This window comes from Eucalyptus grandis, chromosome 11 (genome assembly GCF_016545825.1).
Source record: "Eucalyptus grandis isolate ANBG69807.140 chromosome 11, ASM1654582v1, whole genome shotgun sequence".
Classification (NCBI taxonomy): Eukaryota; Viridiplantae; Streptophyta; class Magnoliopsida; order Myrtales; family Myrtaceae; genus Eucalyptus; species Eucalyptus grandis.
Window position 1 is genome coordinate 45,047,281 of NC_052622.1, and position 14,974 is coordinate 45,062,254.

Consider the following 14,974-nt stretch of genomic DNA (forward strand, 5'->3'; position numbering starts at 1 on the left):
TGTGGTTTTCTACATGACCTTAACCCGACACCACCTTCCTTTCCGAGAGGATGAGTCGGGGCATGGGGTACTTTGGGTCGACACGCGGTGTACCGGTCCATCGTATTATTTAAGGGTGTCAAAAATACCCGACCCGACCCGACCCGACCCGACCCGACCCGACCCGAAAACGAAACATGTATAATACATGTTTCGTGTTCGGGTCGTGTTCGGGTAACAAATATAAAACAAGCAAAAGAAATGTGTTTCGGGTTGGGTCAGGGTTCGAACATTGTTCGACCCGAAACAAGTTTTCTAAAGTCCAAACACGCCAAAACCCAAAAACACAAACACGAACAGTCGAACACAACTCAAGCACTGAAGGCTGAAGCACATACCTCGTCGGCTCCGCCTTCTTCTCCGACGAGTGCGCCTTCTCGTGGAGTCCGCTGCCGCCCTCCGATCGACGCGCCTCCGCCTCACCGTCACCGTCACCACCCATCGCCTCTGCCTCGCCGACGCCGAAACCCTTGCCGCCGCGTGCGGCCGACCATTGTCGACAGCTTGGGGACTGGGTTCGCTCGGCGATCATGGCGCTCGCTTCTCGCCTCGTTTCCAAGCTTAGATGTATATTTGCTTGAGGCTTGAGCTAAGACACCGGATATTGTTCCTTTTCTTTTCGAGCTGCGAGGGTGATTGTTCTTTCGCGTTGTGTGCAGACTCTGTGTTTGCTTCAATTCCTGAGTGAACTGCGGCGTACAGTTTTTGAGCGATCGTGACACTGAAGTTAGCGGGTTCCCATGTCGGCATATCTCGCGAAGCTTGCTCGCATCTCCGTGAAACCATACTGAAGTGAGGATCATCCACGGGACATGATGGGTTCGGAGGTTGAAACGCTTGAGGAGAGATTGAAGTCTTTCTCGATCCAGCTCCATGCGGAAGGTGCCATTCTTGAAAGGTGCCATTATGATTTTTTTCTCCCGAATTTGTTTGTCATACTTGTTCTGCTTTGTCCAAAAAATCCTAAGCAATTGACTGTGAAAGATCATTTTTTTTTTGGCTATGTTTGTTAAACTCGAAAAATCCCAAGCAGTTGACTGACTACACCTTAACTAACTACTGTTGCTAAGGCCTGTGGGTTGCTCGGGGAAGGGAAACTTAGTGAGCAGTTGCAAGGGTTTATTATCAAGTTTGGTCTCCTGGCCAATGCTTGTGTGGAAGCAGCTTTGCTTGATATGTGCACTCATTGTGGGAGGATGGTGGCTGCTGGAAAAATGTTCAAACGATGGCCTTTTGAGTGGGATAGCTCTATTATTTGTACTTCTATGATATGTGGGTATGCACGTAATGGGCTGCCGGATGAGGCAATATCACTATTTTGCCGTTGTAAAGTAGAAGGGAGCATAATTCTTGATGAAATTGCATCAATTTCAATACTTGGTGTTTGTGGAACTTTAGGGTCTGATAGGATGGGTGAGCAGATTCACTGCCATGTTCTTAAATTTGGATTATTTTCAGATTTAGAGGTAGCAAACACATTGATCACTATGTACTCAAAGTGTTGGAATATGGATGCTGCTAAAAAAGTCTTTAACATTATGCCTGCACATGATATAGTTTCATGGAATGGCTTGATTTCGGGGTTCATTATTCACGGGCGGGGAGATGATGCCCTCACTGTCGGGGTCAAACTTACACAATGCGGGGATAAGCTAGTTCGTGGATTTGGGTTTCCTTGTGATGTATTAGATTTGTCGACTGTTCAAATAATTTGCTTCTTTTAGACAAATTATGTGACCATAAGAAACTTTTTGAGGTGATGATAAGAGAGACTGTTATCTATTGTGAACTGAAGATTTCTGCATATACTAAAGATGATTGTACTAAAGAGTATGATTTTGCCTTTAGCTTCTCATATCACCATCTCTTTTTCTTTTTCCTTTTTCTGCAGGGAAGTCTCGGGTACATCAAGTCAAACCTTGTGAGGCCAGTCAAATGGTAAAATGCAGGGACAACCAAATTAGAGATGCCCCCATAAAGAACAAGAAAAAAACTAGACAATGCAGATTGATCTAGGTATGACCAGAGTGAGACCTGTAAAGATAAAATTGGAGTGCAAGCTTCCTATCGTTCGGGTAAGAGTGCAGGTCCTTTGAAGCAATGCGTTGTTCGTGTGATTTTGCTAAGACGAGCAAAGTTGCAATCATCCATTTAGATTGCTTTTTACATTGCTTCGGTTGTGTTCCTGCAATTTTAGGATATATAGTGTCTTCTTCCGATTATGCTTAGAACTTGCTATTGGGGCGGGTTTACCATTCAAGTTTTGTTGATGAAGCAATCACATTCTTAGGGCCAATGTCTTTTTAGGAACTTCGATATAAAGAGTGCTCCGGATAAGCTCCTCATTTATTTGATATTCTATATCAATGTGGCACTAAATTATGCTTGTGCTCATTTGTAGAAGATACATTCATTTGCGGCCCGATGTCCGTTCGACTCTCACCCGAAAAAAAAAAAAAAAAAAAACCTGGAAACCCGACCCGACCCGAATTTCCTATGCGAGTTTAACGTGTTTCGGGTCGGGTCGGGTAACATCAAGACCCGACCCGACCCGACCCGTTTACACCCGTAGTATTATTGACCGCGATAGATATACGGCCCGACCGACTTTGCATTTGAATTTCAACAGCGTACGTTTGGATGCCCATAAAGCCCACCCAATACCCATATGCCAGGCTGAATTTATCTTTGATGTAGGCCCGTTTGATTCAGCTTCAGAAAAATGCCCTTGGGAGAATGCAAATACCTTTGAAGTAAAGGGTTTTCGAAATGTCAGATTGTTTGGTAAACTATAAATGAAAAGTGCTTTAGGAAAATGCAAGACTGTTTGGTAAATATATATTTGAAAAGCTCTTTAATGTAACCAAATTAAGTTTTTTAGTTTTAGTATATAACATTTTACATTTTCATGTTGAGAGTAATATAAAAGATATATATTAGTAAATTTATTTAAAAATTATATTAAAAAAATTTGATTATAAATTAGATGCAAAGCTCAACTTTTGGTCTAAGGTTCTTTTAGGTTTGTTTTCAACTTTGAATAATTTCTTTAATTATTGTAGTATTAATCATCTTCGTTAATTAATTATCATTCTAGTGTATTGATAAAAAGTTTGGCTATTGATTGTTAAAAGATAAAAATGACAAAAAAAAAAGCGAACCCAACATTTGCAAAGAGTTTTATTATTTTTTAAAATATAAAAATAAAGTCCGATGAAACTCCGTCGCCGATCAACGGTGGTTGGGGTGTGGGAAAGATGATCGGTTTAAAAAGAAAAAAAAGTAAAGAAAAAAAAGTCAACGGATGAATAGTAGAGGTAGACTTGCATTTCAAAGGCCAACATTTGGCCGTGGCCAACATTTGGCTAAGGACACGTCCAAATCGAACCAAACACCTAAATTTTTTCCAATAGGCTTTCGGGACCGAAACCCATTTAAATCTTTGAACCAAACATGGCCCTAATGTGTTAATAGATTTCATTTGGCAGCGTCCATTGAAAGTTTGTTAAGCAACTAAAAAATGAAACCATCAAACTTTTCTCATGTACATTTCTCTCATAATTTTTCTCTCCCGCTTGTGGCCACTACCCAATTGCCGTTAGGGTTGAGGGGGTTGCCAACGCCTTGGCAAGGGTTGGCAACCTCGCTCGGCATGGCTATCGCTCACTTGCCTATTTTTTCTTATTTAGTTGTGTTTTTCTAAGTTTTTTTTTTCTTTTTTGAGTTTATTCTAATAGAAAGAAAAAAAATAGAAAAAAAGGAAACAAAGAAGGAAAAAAAGAAAAAGACTAAAATGCCCTCGATTATATGGTGAGGTCATATCATTTTTGAGAAAATGAAGACATTTTAGGTATTTATTTGAAATAAAGTCACTTCATATTTTTATTTGAGAAAATAATGACACTTCACGCTCTTATTTAAAAAATAGATTATAGTCTTCTTTTGGAATTTTCCCTTATTCTTTTTTAATTTACAAAGTTGGAATTGAAAGTCATAAATAAAAATAAATAAATAACTTATTGAGTACAGAGTACGAAAAGACGAAAACGACGCCGTATGCGCCGACTCTCCTTTCTTTGCCTCGCGGGTTTTTTTTTCCTCTTTCAGCGGCACGAACTGGGAAGTGAGTCCGAGGAAAGAGCTAAGCTCCACGGCCATGGAGGCGACGCTGCTCGGCCCAAGCTTCTTCCATGGCGGACCTTTCGCCGCCAAACGCAGCTCCTCTCGAGGTTCGTCTCTCGTCCACAGCCTCTCCCGAAGCTGGGATTCTTCATTTCCGGTGATTGGCGATTCAGTTTCGCGCGTGCTTCGAAGGCCGCGTTGTGCGTTTTGCATTGTTTTTTATTTCCTGGAATTCGACCATTAAGTCATCATGAATTGGTGATTGAGATGACTGTTCCTGGTTGATACCAATTTTTTCTCCCTTTTTTTGGGCATTGGTTTTTTCTCTCTCTCTCTCTCTCTCTCTCTTGGTGTTTGCTTTTTGTGAGTGATTTTAGGCTTGAGGTACGTGATGGAACTGATGTTTGATTTCGTTGAATCTGGATGTTCGGCTGTGTAAATAATAGCTGCAGGATCGAGCCACTGCACATATGTCGGTATTGGTGATACCCATTTCCTCAATTCAAGAAAATTTTCCTGCTTTACCGGAATAAAATATCCTGCTGAGAGGAACCATGTGATTTAAAGGCCATGTGTTAAAAATATATTTTGCCGAGGTGATTTAATGTGGTTAATCTGCAAAAGTTTTCCGGTTTATAATGTCTTGGATAAGACCGGTAATGGGGAAAGCATTGATCTTTAAGACTAAAACGGGTCAGAATATTCATTTACGTGTTCCGAGTCCTTCAATGAGATTCGTGAGATGGGTACACTGTGTCTGTTGTTTGGAAATCTTGGGTATATAATTCAGTCTTTTGCTTGTTTCGTTGTACACTGATTGCCATGTGTTTATTCATAAATCAAGCATTTCTTCTTCTTTTTCCAATTAACTTAATAAAAAGAGAAAAAGCATGCTTAATTTGTCACTCTCTTACCTGATGCTCAGGTCTGAAGATGAAAGGAATTCTATCAAGTTGCCCTCCATGTGTGGGAACTCGGTTATCTCTGAAGACAACTTATGGGCACTTCAGCAGTGGACACCTGCTGCTGAATGCCGGGCAATTCCCCTCGAGAGCAAAGAAAATGTTCTCTGTTTACTGCTCAACTAGTAATGAGAATGAATACATGAATGACCAGGCTGCATCTTTGCAATCTCTTACTCTTGAAGCTGTCCCAGCCAGATCAGAAGCAGGAGAAGATTCTTCCAATTTTCCCGATCTCAGTAGCTCTAGGATTCTTCAGACGAAACCTAAAGCATTTAGAAATAGATTTCTGAACTTTGTCCGTCTAAGTTCTGTCCTCAATAATGCTGCTGAATATTTTTTTAAGAGCGAGATGCGAAGGAGATTATTTGTGACGGCAATGTTGCTTGTGATAAGTCGTGTTGGCTATTTCATTCCTTTGCCTGGATTTGACAGACGAGCGATGCCTCAAGATTATCTCAGCTTTGTGTCAGGATCTGCTGGTAAGCTGCATGATATATCCACATTCAATTTTTGTTTTAACATTTATTTCCATGGGTAATTGCAGGGATATTTATATATAGTTTTTTTCAATTAATAAACAACAATAATTCTTTTTTATACATTTATTATGTAAGGTCCTGTCATTTTATTCACTTATGAAAAGCTTATATAGTGCCTTGCAGGCATAGTAAAACTTGTATTATGGTCTCATATTGCTTTCCAATGAGGAAATTTTATGGTTTGAGCAGTTCCATGATGAGTGATCACTTTGTTGTTGGCAGATGAACTTGGCGATATGACAACAGAGCTTAAGTTGTCATTTTTTCAGCTTGGAATCAGTCCCCAGATAGTAGCATCAATTCTTATGCAGGTGCACTAATTTCTTAAAGCTCCTCTATTATTATTTCCCTTCATGACTGTGATTGTCCTTTAAGTGCATTAAGTGCATTGTATGCGCTCTTGAGTTGATACAGTATCTATATAAATATATCATCACAAAATGTTCTCTAAATGTTGCCTGTAAGTGTGTCATCTAAATTGCTAGAATTGAACTCTCCTCATCGTATGAAAATGTTGTTGATCTTTCTCCACCAGAGTAGCAAAACATATGTGCATTGACTTATTCCATAATCACCCTTCTCCTCTCTATTCATTGTTTCACTATTTAATTGCAACTTATTTGCATTTCTTAAGAAATACTTTTTATTTTAGCATGATAATATGAAGTGTTCTCCATATTAGTTAGTAGACTAAAGTTTTAACAGTTTGTATGCCTTTCAGTGATAGTAAAGTATTTATGATGTATATAATACTATATCATATTATCGTTGTGAGCTTTATTTTATATTAATTAGTTGCTTTATACTTTCATAACTTTTTAATATGTGTACCTCTGTATAACTAGTGATACTTAATATATTGTCGTATCTATGCTAGAATGTCTCGTGCTCCATTTTAATTATATTTTAGCATGACAATCCGCACAATGACAGGCAAATGTCTAGTTTTTATAATATGTATCCACGCTTCTGCTTGGGAGGAGAAAATCTTTTCTTTTTCTTTCTTCTTTTTTCCCCCTTTTTGTGAAAATAACAATGGAACATTGTCTTGGTTAAAGCTTCTATATATTAGATGGCCGGCTGATTGTTACCTCACATAAAATATGTCATGCACATATAAGACTAAATACATATATGAACAGATGTATCTCCATACTAAGCTATATTGGATTTGCAGGTGCTATGTCACGTTGTTCCCTCCTTGGTAAAGCTGCGGAAAGAAGGCTTAGATGGCCATGAGAAGATTAAGAGTTATATGTGGGTCTAATGATTTGTTTTAGCAGTAAGACAAGCTCTGGATAAATTGTTCTAGGTGGTCTCTTTTTACTTAGAGTCTTCTTCATTTCTCTGTTACAGATGGTGGATCTCCCTTGGTTTTGCAATACTGGAGGGCATCATTGTGTCTTGTTATTCTCTGCCATATTCAATTTATGCAACCACTAGCAGGTTAAGTTATGAGATATCATAGAATATATATTTTCCACTCTTATTCTTCGTTGTGATAAATCTTTGCATGCTATTGGCATTAAGAATTTCAGTAAAAGGTGGCAGCATATTTTCTATGGATGTGACTTTCCTCACAAAAGTAAATGATGGTCTTATCAGGGTTAAACATGTTATGGTGACTACTCTTTTATTGGTCTGCGGTGCAATGACCATGACTTGGATATGTGACACAATATCAGAATCAGGATTTGGTACTGCTTTTCTTGCTGAGCCAGTTTTACTTTTTCTACCTCTGTCTTGGCCCTTCTCTTTTCCAATCACAGTGCTTCTGATGCAGTTGTAGCCAAAAGAAATACTAATTTCACTCCTCATGTGTCTATTTTTTCAAAACTTGTGGTATTCCTCTGTCTATGTTTTCTCTAACTCTATTGTATTGACCAGCTATGTATCCTTTTAATGAATGGTCAGACCACGCTTTTAATGCCACTTTGAACTTTTAGGCAAGGAAATTGGTGGGGTTAGGAAGGCTCTGAAATTCAAGTCTTGAAGCTTGGATTTTGGAGACAACAATAGGAGTTGAATTCAGCAGTGGTGAAATGAAAATTTTAGAAAATCGGACTTATCATGCTATCCAGGTCCTTGAGGAGCATCTGGTATAAACAGGAGAGGCAAATTACGTCAGTTTCCAGGAAAGTTGAAGAGAGTAAAATCTGAGGTTATCATGAATAGAGAAATTTGCCTGATTTATGACCAAAAACAAGTTGTCTTGAACACCATCTCCACTAAATGCAAAGGAACCTATGTTCACGTATTCACCCCCACACAAAACCATAACATCTGTTCTTCCTAGAAGCAATAACAAGTCATTGGGTCTCATCCTTTCCAGATAGCAACAATAATGAACTACTATTAGTTCATTACCAAAAAAAAAAAAAAAAAAAACAATAATGATGCCTAGATGAACTACTATTAGTTCCCTCTAAGGAGCAACCAGTACGGCAATTCTTGAGGCTGATATCATTAGAGATTTGACCACTTCCAGATTTCCTCGGTCATTCTATCTTTAAAACAACTTTTCTGCACTTTTTCTATGGAGTTGCCAAACATCACATCAAGTCATGCAGGAAAAGCATTATGTATTTGATTACTTTAGGCAAATTGTGGATCCTTCCTTCGCTAAGAACTCCTCAGAGTGAGTCTAACTGGAAAATTCTTAGTAAAGATTGCTTCTATTGGATCACATTATTTTAATCTTAACTTTTTTCTTTTTGTGCCAGTGTTTTGATTTTGACTGAATCGGGGCAAATGTTATCTGCTGCAAAAGAATTACATTATTGCCTATAATGGTGTACTTGTTTTACCCCTGGTGATTAAACCTGATAGAATTAGCTAGCATAGGAAGCTGTGCTGCTGTTAGCTCTCCAGGTAGCAACAGAATGTAGGGCTATAACGACTATGAAGGATGCCATTAAATTTTGCTGCTGCTCCTTTTGGCATATGTAAGAAGTAATTTGCAAAAAGTTCATCGCTTAAAATCCTTTTTTCTTAGTGTATAGGTTCTTTCCCATGGAGATCACTGACAAATGCCTTTCTCTTCCTCAACATGCACGATATCGTTCTTGGGTATTGAATCCTGTATACACTTTCTGACTCACTACCTAGAGCATCCTTAAGGTCCTTTGTCAGAATATATAAGGGAAATAGATTTGTGTTTTAGTACATGAAAATTGTGGTGATCCCTAAAACTCCAGGACTCAAGGGAAAATGGCCTTTTTTTTTTTTTTTTTGGTTGGGGGCAGGGATAAATTTTCTATGTAGATTGTTAGCTTGTATTTGAGGTGCATGTTACTCCTTGCCAACTTCCAGCATTTGTTGACATATTGGAATGATGCTCTGCAGATTGGGTTAAATCTTGTAAATTTTCAGAGTTAGAACACAGTCTACATATCTGAGAGGTCATATATATGTTTTTTTGTCTGCTCCCTCGTGTGATATGTACTTGTGTTGAGAGAAAGTAGCAGACATGAGATCATTGTGAATAACATATTGACAGATAGATGACTATTTTCATTTGTTGGTAGAACAGCAGTTGGTTTTCTGTTCTGCGACTAATAGGTTATGCATGCTTCAGGTCAGGGATCATCTCTGATTATATGCTTGGGAATATTAACTGGTTACAAAGACACCTTGCTCAAGGTGTTTTCTAAGCTCTCAGGTACATAATAGCTGAAGGACGTGTTGTTCATTATGTGGTGCTATTCTGTTGAATTCTCGTATTTTCACACTTAAAAGTAGAAAAGTGCCTTCTCATTTAAAGAACTTTGTGCCAAGAGAATTCCTCAGTATGTCTATTGTCTGCTTTGGACTTTTTTCTGAAGCAATAAATGGACATGCTGAGTTCTGGACAAGTTTATACTGGCTTTGCATTTCTTCCCTTCCAATCACCTGATATTTACAGAGACTGATTGACCCTTGTTCAACGGAAGTGCTTTGAACAAAATAGATTTATCCCATTGGTAAACTGCCATATAAAAAATTATGCAAGTTTACTTTAGCTTGTTCAGAGGCATTTCTTTCCAAAGAAACATAAAGTTCTCAACCCCAAAAACTTCATATGATATAAAAAGCAATTTAGTAACTTCTAGAAATGTAACCTTGTCTAGTATGCTGATATTCTAGACTCAAATTTATTTCTTGCTTGTCATATCTAGGTAATAATGTTGGTAAAAAGTAGGATACAAGAAATTCAATAGCACCTTTGCATTTGGCAAAGCTCTAAGTGAGAGTTGCAATGGTGTTTTTTTACAATACCGCAGTGCAGCCTGCTGAAAACTCAATTTGATTATTGTAGGAAGTGCTATGAGTTGGTGGCCTTATGTGCTCGCAGTTTTGGGTATTTTCACTACAGTCACTATGTGGGCAGTTGTGGTGACAGAGGGCTGCAGAAAAATTAAGCTGCAGTACTATGGTTTTAAACTTGCATCCTCAGCAAGGTATTGCATTGCAAATATTTGGTTCCTTATCTGATATTATGCCGTATGCACTTAAGACAAAAAATAATGGAAACACGTGTCTCTAAAAGTAAAGACACTTTCTGTCAGTGAGGTTATGCTCCCATTGTGCTATATAAGGTGATTAGCAGTGCTGTACTTAAATAGGCTAGAGGATGTAATGCAATAGCATTTTCTGCCTGACGTTTTGTTAGCATTTGGGTTGACCTTTCTTGTAGGTATTCCTAGATTTTATTTTTGTCATTACTATTTTGTTTTAGTTTAACTTGTCACAAGATTCAGATGGTTTGCTCCTTTCATGTTCCTCTTTTAAGCAGAGGTGACTCCCGGATCACAGAAGTGGAGCCTTACATCCCTTTCAACATCAATCCATCCGGAATGCAGCCTGTTCTGACCACTTCATATCTCTTGGCATTTCCCAGCATTCTTGCGAGGTTATAAAAAGATTGCAAGTTCTCATTTATGTAATTGCTTGGCTTACTTGCCAGCTCAACATGCCTCTGACTAAAAGTAGGAGGAAAAGAGTCTCCCCCCACCCCACCCCTACTTTCTCTTTCCAACAAGAGCACAATTGAACAATTGAAATACACGTACATTCATACATACATAAATACACTTACACTTTTCTTGCAGTACCTTCAACTCCTTGCTTTGATCCATTATGTTGTTCCTTTTGATACTTCAGAATACTTTGGGAGTGGTTAATGGAAATCTCTTTATGATTGTCTTTATGATATGACTGTTTATATGTTATCAATCACGTGTGCATCATTTTCAGTTATAATGTGATCGATAGAATTGGTAGTAAAGGTATGGTATGGCATTTCATTTCAGCAACGAGTAGTTGGGGATGCAATATTCTTAACTTTAAATTAATGAGCAATCGCTGTTTGACATTAAGACAGTCGAGCTCTTGTATTTTTCTGTTTTTATTCTTCATCCTTTGTGGATTATTCAAGACTGAAAGGGAAAGATTTGGGGCTTCTGTTTATGTTTGATTTTCTGGTTTTTGGGGGGTGATGGCGGTGGAAGAGATTGAGTTGTGTGCATTTGGTCATCAGGTTTTCTCTTTGGCAAATGTTCTTGGGGCGGTTGGACTTTTTTTATGTGTTTACTTTTTGTAACTATGATGACCAATTGAATAAACTTGACTATGGAGCAGATGACTTCTTTTAATACAATTCATGGAAACTAGTCTCTTACATGGAGCCTGATTTACAGTATCCTGGGTTCGCCTTTCTGGGAGCGTGTCAAGCAGATTTTGAACCCTGAAAATTCAATCGGTGCTGAGCCATGGGTTTACTATTCGATATATGCTTTTTTCGTCTTCTTATTCAACATATTTGACATTGTAAGTATAGTGCACTTTTGTGCCAAATATTTTGCATTTCTGCTCCCTTGTTCTCTCCTTTAATTTTTCAGTTCTTGCTATCCTTGTATTCCAGTCATGAGTAAGACAATATGCAGTACTTCATAGTGTATGTTTAGAGGATCTATCTTGTGTCCTTTCCATTTCATTGGAAAATGAGTCAAGATACTTGCTGGCTACTTGGGCTCAAATAATCATTGACATTCATTATATTAAATATAGGGGCTGTTTTGTGAACATAGTTTTCTCTTACTTAACTCAAGCAGAAGGCTAGATGGAGTACTGATTAAACTTATGATTTGTGATATGCTTAAATGTCTGATGAGTAGTCATCTGAACATGTTAAATCTCATCATGGATTGACCAATTTGTGCTCTAGAAGAATGTTTTGAATGCTAACTGAAACATTTAAAGCTGTAGGTTAATTGGAACAAATATATATTATTTTGAATCAAAGGGTAGATCTCATAGCTCCTTCTTGTATGAGGATGCATATAAAGTTGATTACACTGTAAAAGTTTTGACTTGCAAGGATGAGTTTGCCTACCCTGGATGCACTGTGCAGTCTCAAAAAGGAAGAAGAACTCATGTTTTTTTTATATTCTGTAAATTGTGTATTGCTCTTTGCATTTACTGGGCCAATATGGTATTTTGAAACCAGCACTCTACGTTATTACATAATTTATATGATTGTTTTCTTTATTGGACCAGTGTTGGTAACAAAATAACTTATGCAGGCCAACTTGCCAAAGGAAATTGCTGATTACTTGAATAAGATGGGTGCCCGGATACCCAATATTAAGCCTGGGAAGGCTACCATTGAGTACCTTACGAAGATCCAAGCATCATCTCGTTTTTGGGGTATGGTCTAATTATGTTTCAATTTCTATTAGCTGGACCTAGTCTCCTGTGAATATTAGTGCTAACTATGCAATTTAATTCTGTGTACTTCTCTTTGTTTTGACCTTTGAGTTGATTCTCGTGGCAAAATTTGCAGGTGGTCTTTTGTTATGTATTCTAGCAACTACATCCAGCATTTTGGATCACTACTTACGCCGTATGAATGAAGGATTTACAATTGGGTTGACGTCCGTGTTAATCATTGTAAGTGAAAAACTTTCTCAAGGCCTGGTGGTAGTAATGGTAGTTTGTCTAGTATGTGGCATTCTGACCTTTGCATTTTACCACTGTCAAATCAAACCAATCTCTTCAATTTTACTCCTTTGCATTGGCAGATGGCTTAGTTTTATTAGGAAAGGCCCAACTAATAATTTCACTTTATTCAATTGCACCTTATAATTTTGTTCCACTCTTCTAGTTGTTTGCCTACATAACTTGGTGCTTCAAGCAATATGGTGAAAATGAGACTTGTCCCATCACAACTTGAAGAGATTATGCTGCACTATCTTTGGCAGCCAGAGTCTGTAGTAAAATGAGCTATTGTGTTAAAAAACTTCTGGATTTGCAATTTTTATGTTCTTGTTTTCTCTTCGCTTGTGGCTAATATCTCAGTTGTGTTTCATGGTTATGGATACCTGATATTGTCAACTTATTTGGTATAGGTGGGTTCAATCATTGAATTAAGAAGATCCTACCAGGCATACAACGTAATGCCCAGTTTGAGCAAAGCTCTTAGACGATATGGTGTATAACATTATCAGAGGAGAGGAAGTCTCTGTTTCAAGTTAGTGAGTGCATTTATCTGTCAATTTAACATGCTGATATCTGGCATAATGTAACCCCTGATGCATTGTGATTATGAATTTTCTTAATGCAGGATGGTGAGAACATCGAAGTCTTCTTATGAATATGGAAGAACATACTCCTAGGCTCTAATCATCTTTTGTTCCCCCATGTATTCTGCTTGCTAATGAAAAGGAGAAGGCTCCTGCAAGGAGCGAAGTGCAAATGCCACATTGCACCAGCCTGCAAGAGCTGATGATCGAAAAACAGACCAAGCCTCATAATGTTAGGAAAAAGGCATTGTCTTCAAGATGGTTGATGACTGCAAGCTTGTCAGTCTGGATTACTGCCAACTTGATGGTAACCTCAGAGGTCGCCGCTTGCCCTATGTAAGGTCGAGCATCCAAATATTGTCGACAATAATCCTCTATTGGTGTACAAGTGAGAGGCCTTCAGGACCTGGGTGGTACTCTGATTTGCTTAGAGGTGTATATTACCGGACATGTCGGTGTTTTCCCGCCTCAGATACTTAAGTGTTGCTTTCCTGCAAGGGGAGTTGCCTAGTAACTTTGGATCGGCATCTGTAGCTATTATCATCGAGTGTTTTGGCAATGTAATTCGTATGTTTAATCCTGTTCATTAGCTATACTCCCCTCATTCTACTCACATATGTAATTAACTTAATAGTCACCCTAAGTTAATGGGTACATTCATCATCTTACTTGAGGCAAAATACATAATCCATTTCAATACACGAAAGTAGACTTCTCCGACTTGTACTACAGAGAGACTAGAGAGTAGAAAAAGCATGCATGGGAGTTTCATTTACCGACTCCACGTTCCTAATATGGTATAATTTTCTTCTTAATATATATCAGATTTATTATATTCTGTCACTTCTTTTTTAACTTATAATTTCCACAAGATTTTCTATTCCTTGTAATATTAAAATATGAATTTGCCTAATATGTGAAAAGATCCTAATTGGCCTTCTATGTCCTTTCTATTGCGCTGCTTATAATTTCATTAGTCATAAGTGTTTCCTTACTTTTGACTACTTTAATATGTGCGCATATGAAGTTATGAGTTCCACATCGATCCTTCCAATTTGCAATTTCTTGAATAATTTTGTTATTCTCCTTTATTTCGTTTGCGTATATATCACGGATAATGAAAATTGTCATATTCATGTAAGCATATTGACGTGGATAGTTGCCCCAATATTATCTAAATACGAGAAATAAATTTTTGGGGAATACATGAGATTGATATATACACTGCCGCAATGTTATTTTCTAATAGTGATTTCTAAGTGCATACTTTTTAAATTTATTCAATGCAAAATTTTATAGGAAAAATAGGTAGCCCAATATCTATTAGGCAAACGAATCCATTAAGCACGAATGGTTCTCATTATGTCACATTAGAATGTACAATATGTCTTTAAGCACATTATTTTAGTAATGTGCATATTGGAACAATTTGTTCTTCTTAAAGAGTGCAAGTCAAATTCTATCAGTTTAATTTTTTTTTTCTGTTGCACGAAAACTCTTTCCGCACGCACTGCGGATCTGAAGAATATGAAAAGGTGTAAACATAAAAAATAAAAATAAAAATGGTTAGAAAAAGTCACATTGAATTTCTTATGTATCACATTAACGAAATTGATTAAGGGATTGTTGAAAGGATTTAACTTAATCGCACATTTTCAAAGTGAGAGGTGATTACATACCTGACCACCTGACCAATACGTTTAGGACCATTGTTACAATTATTTAAAATTATACTTTTCTTAATTTA

General features: G+C 37.6%; 1 protein-coding gene across 2 annotated transcripts; it reads left to right on the forward strand.

Annotated features, from left to right (window-relative positions):
• The first annotated feature begins 4,127 nt into the window (after positions 1–4,127).
• On the forward strand, positions 4,128–13,945 carry LOC104426668 (preprotein translocase subunit SCY2, chloroplastic). 2 transcript variants are annotated; one of them, XM_010039798.3, is made up of 14 exons: positions 4,128–4,268; positions 5,087–5,605; positions 5,888–5,976; positions 6,843–6,922; positions 7,022–7,111; positions 7,271–7,362; positions 9,243–9,326; positions 9,963–10,104; positions 10,440–10,556; positions 11,344–11,473; positions 12,229–12,352; positions 12,489–12,595; positions 13,054–13,179; positions 13,269–13,945. In XM_010039798.3, exons 1-13 carry the CDS (start codon positions 4,196–4,198, stop codon positions 13,141–13,143), a joined length of 1,737 nt encoding a protein of 578 aa, XP_010038100.2. In that variant the 5' UTR covers positions 4,128–4,195; the 3' UTR covers positions 13,144–13,179; positions 13,269–13,945. The 2 variants fall into 2 exon arrangements, with proteins under 2 accessions (XP_010038100.2, XP_010038099.2); XM_010039797.3 differs by having other exon boundaries at positions 13,054–13,175.
• The last annotated feature ends 1,029 nt before the right edge of the window (positions 13,946–14,974 follow it).